Source organism: Artemia franciscana, unplaced genomic scaffold (assembly GCF_032884065.1).
Source record: "Artemia franciscana unplaced genomic scaffold, ASM3288406v1 Scaffold_188, whole genome shotgun sequence".
Lineage (NCBI taxonomy): Eukaryota > Metazoa > Arthropoda > Branchiopoda > Anostraca > Artemiidae > Artemia > Artemia franciscana.
This window is the reverse complement of record NW_027062997.1, coordinates 369017-380448: the sequence shown is the minus strand read 5'-3', so window position 1 is coordinate 380448 and position 11432 is coordinate 369017. Positions and strand designations below refer to the sequence as shown.

At 36.2% G+C, this 11432-nt stretch overlaps 1 protein-coding gene across 2 annotated transcripts in view; it reads left to right on the top strand.

Moving 5' to 3' along the window:
* Nucleotides 1-975: 975 nt before the first annotated feature.
* Nucleotides 976-11432, top strand: part of LOC136042735 (uncharacterized) — a 48403-nt gene continuing 37946 nt past the window's right edge. For both annotated transcript variants that reach the window (XR_010621405.1, XM_065727699.1), the window contains exons 1-2: nucleotides 976-1115; nucleotides 11098-11295. Coding sequence is in view for 1 of the 2 variants with exons in the window: in XM_065727699.1 (XP_065583771.1) it covers nucleotides 1041-1115; nucleotides 11098-11295 (273 nt within the window). In the remaining variant the exon portion in view is untranslated. The remainder of the gene's footprint in view (nucleotides 1116-11097; nucleotides 11296-11432) is intronic.

The following is an 11432-nucleotide window of genomic DNA, read 5'->3' as shown; positions in this document are numbered from 1 at the left end:
AAGCTTAGTGGAAAGGTACCAAAACTATACATTTAGATTTAACATGACCCATGCTGCCCCTCAGGATAGGTTTTGCGATGAAAGTTTTCTAAAGATAATTTGCTAAGTATAATTAGGATGATGTACAATCTATGAAAACCAGTTCCATTGCCACCAAGACAAATAATGGGTGACGGAATTCATTGGACTTGTTTTCTTTGGGCTATATATGTGCATATTTGGAGGGTGGCTTAAATTTTGGGTTATATTAGATTGCCTTGACACCCCTTAATGTGCAAATATACAGAGCAAATTATATTAGTATATAAACTAAAGAATTATATTTTCATCATATTTGGCTTGTTTCACTAGGATTAACATAACTTTACTTCTTGGGTGTGTTCCATATAAGTAAAAAGTACCTCATTTTTTAAAGAAGCAACCTAACCTGTGCTTATCGAAATCTGTGAAGAGTAAGGCACATTTAATTCATGAAAATATAAAAGTGCCGTTTGCAAAATTGCCACTGGTGTCTCAATTATTATACTACCTCAAATAGAGGAAAAAAGAACAATATTCTCGATAATTTTTTGGATAAAAACTGATGTTTTGGGTCGATAAGAAAAAAAAATTAAAAAGCAAAATAATTATTTTGATTAGATCCCTAATAACCAATTTTCAGTGTGCAGGGTAAAAGCCAAGGGTATCAGATAAGGAAAATACAGGGAGGAAGCAAGGATTTTGTTTAAAAAATACAAGAGGGTGTTTTTCAAAATTTCAAGGGTAATTTTCGCTTGTGAAAAAACAAAACATATCTAGATATTTTTCCACACCTGGGAGTAATTTACCCCCTTCCTGTAGATGCTTATGTATAAATATAGTACGGATACAAAAAATTGATTAATTACAATAATAAAAAAAATTATAATTATAGTAATCTCTAGTCATTTATCAAGGGATTTACACGCTGGTTTAGTGATTTTTATTTAAAGTCTCTAGTAATTTTTTTACCCAGCGGCAACCCTAATCTCCCTTGACGTTGAATACATCCTGTTTTCAAAATGGAAGAAAGCACGGAAACTAGAATAATTGAAAAAGAAAGATTGGAAGGACTTTGGAGTTGTTTACCAGAAGAGGTTAGAAATACGGAAAATTCTACTTTTGGCCATTTTGGAAAGCGGTTAGGCGAGGAAAATGAAACTTTCAGGGATGGGCCTACAGGGTAAAGTAGGGGTTCCGGGAAGGTATTTTGAAGTATCTAGGCTACCTCCGCTCCTTCTCCCTCTAGAGGGTCCTGACCATTGATGACATTTATAAACCTGTTATTTACAAAAATGAAACCTTGCAAAACAGATGTTTTGCTTAAATGATGTAGCCTACATAATCATTGTTTTGTACTTAATTGTACATAGTTGTAAAACTTTGCTGAATTTACAAGGTTTTAATGATTAGGCCTACAAGGTTTAATGCAAATGTATTTCTTAAATTTTCCAAAAAACATTAATAAATTCTACTCAATTAGTAGGTATTGCATTTTCAGAACTAGAGCCAAAGAAAAAGAAACTGCTAATTGAAAATTAAGGTAGAATGTTGTTTTTCATAATTTCAAGGTAAATAGGGCCTATATGACTATCCATAGCCTATTATTGGCTTAGCAATATAGTGAACATATCACTTGATGCCTTTTTTATGCTCTTTACAAATATTATAGTTGCCTCTATAGCAATTTCAAATTTAAGCACTTTAGGATTTAACCTAGAAAGATGTTTTTTGTGTACCTTCAAACCAGAAGACCTAGAATAACCTAAGCTAAACTAACCTTATTATAAACATATTTGTGGTAAATATTTTGTTTCATCACAAGATATCTAAAGTGTGTATTACTGCATTTAGCAAGATTCTGATGATTGTATATTGTTTCTTTGTCAATATTAAAGAATCACATCCATTTTTTAGCTTTCTAAAATCCAATGAGATAAAGATGCATTAATTGGGAGATGCAAACCTGTAAGCATAAAGATGCTTACAGGTAACATTACCTATAGAGCAAAGTGTATTAATCTATAAGCCCTGCAGGCAGTAGGGCAAGGTCTATATTCTCTGTCTGAATGGTGTGTATTCTCTGTCAAGGTCAATATTCAAAGTGATAAAATCAAAAAAAAATATTAACAAACCTCAGTAAAATTAAGATAGTTCATATAACTGACCTACCAATAAAGTGAACATACCACTCAAAGCCTTTTTTTTATGTTTTTTTACAAATATAAAAATCGCTTCTACTGTAAATTCTAATTTAGGCACTTTTTAACCTAACCAAAACTAACCCTATTATAAATAATTTTAGCACTGAGAAAATGTAGTAGTATTTTTCAGAAAAGTATTATTGCATCAGAAAATGCATTTTTGTTTTGCAGAAAATGAGTGATAACTCATAGGCTACTTTAATTGAAAATTTGTCATTTTTAAGAGTTCAAAAATGCTTAAATTTGATTTTGCAGTATAAGCAATTATTATATTCATAAAGAACATAAAAAAGTCAAAAAGTGGTATATTCAGTTTATTGGTTGGCCAGTTATATGAACTGTCATAATTTTACCCAAACTTCAAACAAGGCTTATTAAATAAATATAGAATACAAACCTCAGCCTGCAGGGCTCATGGACTTATACAATTTGCTCTATAGGTGATATTACCTGTAAGAAAGCCCACTAAATACATTTTTAGTTTGCCCCATGGAGGAGGAGGGTCAACCAGAAATGGATGTGCTGCTAGATTTATAAGCATTTATATGTATAATTAGAGTATAGAAACTATGTTGCTTTGCAGCATAGTTTCCAGTTTAGACAGCTTGTGACAAAACTTGACAAAAGTTAGCTCTACACTCTAGTTTATATTAATACTGTACTAATTATTGTGTTTCACAGCACTTGTCTTAGATAAAGTGCATCCAATGTCAACTGTGTCTGTCAATAGGGTATTTTGTTCTAATTGTAAGATCCTGTGTCAAAGATTAGATTATGTTTTCAAAGATTTGTTACTAGATTTAAATGTGCAGCCAAGATTAAGCTTCTGTGTTGATACAATATTCAAGCTAATCACATACTTAATTTTTTTTTTCCACCTCTAATGGTAGAAAAATCCACTTTCTAAGTGTAATTATCAAGCTATGATTTAGCTAGTAAAGAGAAGATTAGCTAGCTGACTATTGGGTATCTTACCCTTATTAGCTTTTAACCAATTCTTTAACTATTCATCACTATCTAAAAACTAAAGTTACCTTTTGAGGCTTATATTTAGGCTGTATATTCATCCAACAACTACAAAAGTGAAACCTGAAGAAATAGGTTTTTTGCTCAGAAGAGGTATGATAAAAGTATGAAGTTGCCAAGCTACTCTACTGAAAGCACACTATTACCAGGTTACAAAACAAATTCTCCAATCAGGTAGTCAGCCTATAGAATTCCCTTATAAAAGAGAGCATCCTGGGAAAAGAGATCATCTTCTGCTCAGATGCTCTCTTGAAGGAGACAAACAAAAAGGAAAGATTTAATTTTTGATAATTTTGTTGTCATTTTCCTGATGGTGCAATATCATATATAGTCATACAATGTAGGCATATAGTCGATCAAACTAAAAAAAAAATACATTTTTAGTTGATAATATGCAGCATCTTTGAGTCAATTAGATTATAGTATTTTTTATTATTATTTGCATTATTGACAGTTTTAAGATATTGTTTTTTTCAACCCAAATTTTAAGTATGATTGCTCAGGTGAAAATGGATATCTTGAGTCTACACAGAATAATTGGTTTTATGTCACAACAAAGTTGTTTTATCAACCAACAGAGCAGACAACAAGCAAATGTTATTAGGACTGCAAATGTCCAAAATGACTTCTTTGGAAAGGAGGATAGATTAAAAACCTAATGGTTTTATTTTTTATTGTAAACAGTAAGTAAATACATAATTCTTGTTACAGAAAATGATTGAAAATTAGAGAAACAAAACTGGAAATGTTAACATTCTCATAGGCAGAGCTGTTCCTAGGGTTGGTGGTGTGCTGGGCAAAATGAATTACAACAACTCCCTCCCAATTTAAATATATACAAAAAAAATCAAAAAGGGCAGCCCCCTCAGCAGCAGCATTAAGGGCAGCTGACCCAGTTGCCCCCTTACGCTTTGAATAGCCCTGCCTATAGGTCTATTTTGTTCTGAGCAACAAAGCCCTTTCTAGCTACATTCCCATAGACCTGGTAGTGCTATATTCCCTTAGACCTGTCTCATGACAAAGAACAATAGCACTTCTTAGAAAAGTATAAAAATATGCAATTAATAAAAGAAACAGTAAACAAAGTAAACAGAAACTGAAAATCTGACTGTTGATTGGAACTGTAAAGAATAAATTTCATAAGCTTATAACATAACAAAAACAAACAGATACATCACAATTAGCAAGAAAGATACTCTTAGCAGTTCCCTTAAGGGGTACTAAGTAAAGAATATCACTCTAAGATCATATATATATTCTAGTTTGCCTTTTGTAAAGAGGTTTTAACCAAAGCTGTTTTGAAAGCCTTAATACTGCTTGTTGAAACAGGATTGTTTAGCAACATATCCAATGATTTAGTCTTTTTGTCAGATTTCATGTTGCTACTAAGACATCCCAATGATGCTGTCAACCAGCCCAAGAACTAAGAATAATAGCTTGACAATAATTTCTCAGGATACACCTACAACCCTCGATTTATTCTTCAGTTTCCTTCTCCTTAATTAACTTCACTCCAAGAAAAGCAAGAAAGTTTTACCAAATATAGATTTCGACAAGCATTGCTAGCTGCAAATCTAGTTATATTGATTCATGGTATTTGCTTTCGAATTGTGAAAACCACAACAACAAAAAATCTAAAATACTAATATTATTCCTAATATGAAATATATATATTTCACATATTATGTGAAAGTGCTTCACATTTCTTTACCGCATACCCCTTCCCCCTCCTATTGATGAAACACATAGCCAAAACTATATATTTCTCATGTGTTTTTCACTTTTTTCTCATTGGCAAAGAAGTAATATAATGGAAATCAAGCAACAGAAGAATCCCTTTGATGCCATTACTGCAATTTTTATATTAATTCGGTTTATGCACCAGGCTACCTATAAAATAAAGCATCATATAAGCACAGCACAATCATTACGTAAGCAAAGCATGGTATATGCACAACAGAGAATTAAGCACAAGCATAGCAGAATGCGATATCTTCCTTCTTTTGTCATTTAAGCTGCCTGCACTTCCTCTTACATTAACACTCAACACTCACTCCAACTCATCCACTGTGAGCAGGCTTGCACATTCTTATAACTACCTTCAGATTGGTACATGTAAGAAGGTGCTAGGCTTGCTTCATACATATTCATTAACTAGTTCACTTCTTCTTCCTCCCATACTGTCACTATTTACAGATTGAGCCTTTTAGGTGGGTTGACAGCTCTTACAGACCTGGTTTGGAGTGGTTGATGTAAACTGACGGTGGTGGTACTGGAGCTGGTATTAGGCCTCACCACCATATGCTTATCTGGCATCCCAGAACCTACAGTGGGTTTTACCTCCACATGCGGTGCAGCTGGTAGCAATTGTGTGAAAGGTGAGGGTGGGCTGTAACATTTGTGCTGTGACTCTGCTGGGGATGTGTAATCTCTGACAGTTAGTATATTGGGCAATTGCTGGTTTGGCAAAACTGATGCAGCCCTTTTTTGTTGATACTCAGGACAGCATTGTGGAAGGTCTGATAGGTGCTTCCTGTTCCTTCTTATCACCAACCCATCCTCTGTTTCCACAATATATGATTGCAGCATCTCTGAACAGGCAATGATGGTTGCTGGACTCCAGATGCTTTGTGCAGATGCTTGAACATGTGCTAAATTATCTGCAGAAAGTGGAGAAAGGGGTTTAACTGATCTGTCATAGTGAGACTTCTACTGCTGCTTCCTCTCTGCATGCAAGTTCAGAAATTCCTTTTCTGAGACTACTTTCTTTTGTTGATGTTTGGTTGTGCATGGTAGGATTGTTTGTAGCTGGTGGCTCATCAGAAGTTGAGCTGGTGAAGTTAGGCCATCTACAGGAGTGTTCTTGTACTCTAAGAGTCCTTGGTAGGGGTTGTCAGCATTTTTGGATGTCTTTATCATCAGGCTCTTGGCTGTCTGTGCTGATTTCTTGATTAGTCTGTTGGATTGTGGATAGATTTAACTTGATTTGAGCTGCCTGAATCCCCATGCCTTTGCAAATCCCTGGAATTCTGTTGAAGAATCCTGTCTGCCATTATCAGATATGAATACCACTGACATTCCATACTGAGCAAAAAGGGTTTTCAGTTTGGTAATCACTGCCTTTGACATGAGGGTACTCAGTTTATCAACTTCGAAAAATTGACTCTGATAATCTGCAGTGATCAAAAATCAGTTCCATTTCACTTGAAGTGATTAGATGCAACCTTTTGCTATGTCAGAGGTGGGACAGAATGGTTAATCAATGCCTCTTTTTGTCTATAAGGCATGTTTTTGGCAAAATATCTGCAGTTCCAGACATACTGCTTAATGTCTCCATTCATACTTTGGCAGGAGACAAGTATGCATGCCCATTGCTTGGTTGTATCCACTCCAAGGTGGGCAGCATGTAGTTGTGTCTGGATCTCAGGTTTTAAAGCTTGGGGCATCACAAGTGTCTCCTTTAAAGATGATGCCATTTGCTGTAGTGTTTATGCTTGATGCTCCAAAACATGACAATATTTGACTGGCATCCTTTAAAGATGATGCCATTTGCTGTTGTGTTTATGCTGGATGCTCCAAAACATGACAATATTTGACTGGCACCTTTTCCTGCAGCTTGGCCATCCATTTTCTTTAGCCTTGAGGAATCCTTCTGTTAGGGGTCTTTGTTGTTTTCCTCCTTGATTGCTGCTAACTTAATATCACTCACAGGTAAGTGTTTGCTGATTTGGTGCACATAAATATGAAGTTCCTGGTGTAGTTTGTCATCTGTGTTGGGTAAGTGCAGCCTGGATAGACCATCAGCCACAGGAGTTTCTAATTGAGGTCAAAACTGCAAGTGGAGATTGTAAGACTGAAGCTGCAGCATGAGTCTGGACTTGAGGAGGGGCTTTATGGACTGGCTTGGCAACTATGTCTCCAGTGGCTGATGATCTATTATGACTTTAACACATCTTCCATACAAATAGTGTTGAAAATGTTACCGCCATAGACAACCATATGCAGCTCCTTTTCAAGTTGTGAGTATTTTTGTTCTGTCTTGTTCAGTGCCCAAGATTCTTATGCTACCACTTCCCCAGCAAAGCAGAGATTGGCTCCCAAACTGCAGCCGAAGGAATCAACTTTGAATTCTACATCTGTACTTGTGTAGTTGATGAATGATGTATTTGAGAGAATGGGGTGCTTAAAATCTGACAAGACTGAATTCTTTTCTGGGCCCTGAGAGAGTGTGTCTTGTTTGATGACATTATGGAGACCCTTGTTTTGGGTAGACAGATTTAGTATGTGTTTTGCCAGGTAGTTCAGCATACCATAGAGAGTGAGGAGCTCTTTGCGTGTTTGGGGACTGGGCATTTGATGAATGGCTTTCGTTTTTCTGGATCTGGCCTATATACCTTTTGCTCCAGTGTTGTGTCCAAAGTTGCAAACATTGCTAGCACCAAACTGGCATTTGTCTCTGTTAAATTTCACCCCATTTTACAGGGCTTACTCCAGGAGTGCTTTCAGCCTCTCATCATGCTCTTCCGCATTTCTACCAAATACCAGAATATCATCAATTATAATGACAAAGTCTTCTAGCCCTTCAAATGTTTCCCCCTTTGTCTCTGGAACTCATCCGGGGCTGATATGATGCCAAAAGGCATTCTCCAAAACCTGCCATATATGGTGCTGAATGTCATTGTGTAAGATGTGCTTTGGGACAGTACAAGCAACCAGTACCCAGACTGTGCATCCAGTTTGCTAAACACGGTTGCACCATAAAGTTTCGAGGTTGCATCCTCCAGGGTAGGTATGGGGTAGTATGGGCGCTTAATGCATTTATTCAAGTCCACAGGATCTATGCACAACTGCATGCTTCCACTTTTTTTTCCACCATGACCATTGAGTTAACCCACTCAGTAGGTTCATTTACTTTTTCTATTATTCCATCCTTCTCCATCTGTATTAGCTCCTGTAAGAGTTTATTCTTTAATGGTTCTGGTACTCTTCTAGCAGGGTAGGCATTAAGTACTGACCCATCCTTCAGATGAATATTGCACTCGCCTTCCAGTCGACTGATTCCATCAAAGACTTTTTTGCACTGATCTTGTATACACGTCTGGGGTTCACCTGAGTTCACGTTGAGGATCAGCTTAATTAAGTCCAAACTGATGCTAGATTGGTAGCCAGTGATGGGAGCAGATCATGAGTCAACAATATAGAATTTATGCATTGCAGTCAAGCCAGTTTTGTGACCACATTTTAGGTGACAGGTTCCAAGAACTGGTATCTTGGCACCACAGTACCTAGTGAGTCTTTGGTTAGTTGACTAGAGTTTGGGTTTTGGGTTAAGCTGATCAAAGACTGATGTGGGAATGATATTAGCTTGAGCCCCTGTATCCAGTTTGAAGCCAACTGGAAGCTGATTGTTTATTAAGAGAGTAACAATGGCTTTGTCTTTCACATTGTCCTTATTGATGAGGTACAGGAACACTTTCTCATCTTTTTCTGAAGTTGCTCGTGTTTGCTTGTTTTCTTCATCAATTGCACTCACAGTCTTGCTTCAACAGACTTTAGCAAAATGATTTGGCTTCCTACACTGTGAGCACTTTTTACCTTTTGCTGGGCAAACATGTTTTGGTGAGTATGCTGCACCACAAAAGTAGCATTCTTCACTTTTTATAACGTTACTTGCCAACTCTCTCTGACTTCGAAAGTTATTTTGAGGTGAACTGTGTTTAACTGCATCTATTTCCTGCTTAATTGGTATGGAGTCTCTTTGACAAAATTATATTAACTGAGCCTGGGTCAGCTCGTGGGTTCTTCATCTTGCAACAGCATTTTTTAGTGTCAATGAGTCACCTTTAGCCAGTAGTTTCTGCCTGGTTTTTGATTCCACTGATAATTCTATCCCGAATCATCTCATCCTGTTCCTTATACATACATGGTTTAGCTAATGTCTAAGTCTGTAATGTACTTTTTGACACTTTTACCTTCCAACTGGTCCGGTTTTTGGAAGAGGAACCTTGCAAAGACATTATTTTCCTTTGGACTGGCGCATTTCCAGAAGTGTTCTAGGAGAGGTTCTGTTTTGTGAGCTTTGCCATCCTTAAGCTCAAAGGTATTGAATATTTCTCTGCCATTTTCCCCAGTCCAGATCAGAAGGTAAGCACCCAAGGAATTCTCAGTTTTATCTGCTAGGGGTCCAATGAACATCAGCTGGCCATGCTGTTTGAAGCGACTCCATTCTTCAGCAAGGGAGCCAGCATCCCAGTTTATGGTTGGTTGCTGGATCTCCATGGTGATTTATGGATCCTACTTCTGACACCATGTTATGTTTATATTAATAAGGCTGATTGACCCAGGCTAATTATAAAATAAACAAAGTATAAGCACAGCTCAAGCATTCCACACGCAAAGCATGGTATAGGCAAAGCAGGAAATAAAGAAGTAACAGAACAGAAATCAAGCAACAGAAGAAACCCTTTGAAGCCATTACTACCAGAAGTCTTGATTGTTCAGTTTTGGTGTATTGCAGTTTGAAATTATGTATGCTAGGTTATGTGTTTCTGTGAAAGCTCCTACCCACAATGGTTGTTATATCTAAAAAACTTAAGTACCAGTTTGAAAGGAATCTGTCGGAGTGGGTTACCCCCCCCCCCTGCCAAAAAAAAGGAAAAAAAGTATTGATTGATTTATATGAAAGAAATATATTTTCATTTACATTTTTAGATTTGTGTTGGGTAGATATTAAAGAAAAGCTACCAAAGGGATGGATGAGCAACAAAAATTGAATTATGCAGGAATTCTTTTCCTTCTGATTACCGCAGCTGATTTTGTTTTAATATGAAAATGAATGTTCATTGAAAATCTTTTAGTAAATTATCTCTTTCATGTCAAATCCTCTATGTCTCTCTATTGAAAGTCTGTTCACCTATTTGAGAAACATTGGCGAACCTGGGGTGAAGTATGTACTTTTGAAATACAAATCTCTTGAGTCTTCAAGTTAAAATGACAATTTTTATTATTACTGATTGACTGCCCTCTCTACTTTTGAACGCCCGTATCATTTATTTATTTTTGAGATGGAGATCTTAGTGTCCACATTAAATACAAAGCTGGTGTCAATTGTAAAAAATAAATACCTAAGATGTCTCTTTAAATTAAAATGTCAGTAGCAGTACATTGATATTATTGCTGTTATGACTATTATAATAAAGAAAATGATTTCAATAGTTATGATAAATGTCGGGGGTCTATATTTACTCATAGCCTTTTTTCTAAACCAAAATTTGAGGTTGACTAGACTCCTCAACACCTCACTGAAGTTTCAGCTTCATCTCCCTAGCTGTTTCTTTGATGCTGCTGAATGGTGGATACCCTTGACTGAAGAATTTTTGGTTATTCATTGCAAGCAAATGTAAAAAATACCCTTTAAATTTCAAGCCAAGCGGAGACCCAAGATAGAACTCTGTATCTTTTTATCCTATCAAAATTAGCAATAAAATGGCTATCTTCAAAATTTACCCAGTCAAATGAGCCCTCTTTGATGTTTCTAGGATCACCTTTTCCAGATGAATTGGGCAAAGGGAAAAATAAATAAAAAGAAAACATCCAAAATTTAAATAGGTCTTTACTGTAAAAGTACTTAAAACAGAAAGAATGTACTGCAAGTAATAACACCACTTGTCGTGTTATTGCTAAATAGTGTGTATAATATATGATTAAAATATGTGACGTTTTCAAATATAAGTGGTAGGTGGCATAGATCATTCACCTATCTGAGGGCTAATTGTCAACATTAATTCAACACAAAAAAGCAAGGCGCACATTGCATCCAAGTTCTTTGGTCTAGTTTATACTGTTCTAGGTTATATGCACATTCTATGAATACCTAAACTTCAGAGATGTAGAAGCCGCCAGTCAGACTTGTAGAAGCTGGTATGCAGCATTTATCAACAACAGTAAGATTCATCACAACTTGGAATTTGTAATCCACCGAAAACATAGTCAGGCGCTAGCTGCTTTATCAAGATATCCTAGTCGCTGCAAAAGGATTACAATTGAGGTAAAGTACTTTAATTGAAATTTTTACTGGACATATAACACAGGACAATAGTGGAGTAATCCCCTTTAAGGATTGGCCAAAGATCCTTCTCTCCTAAACTCTAGAACTGTTTGAGGACAGAAACCCAAGACAATTTG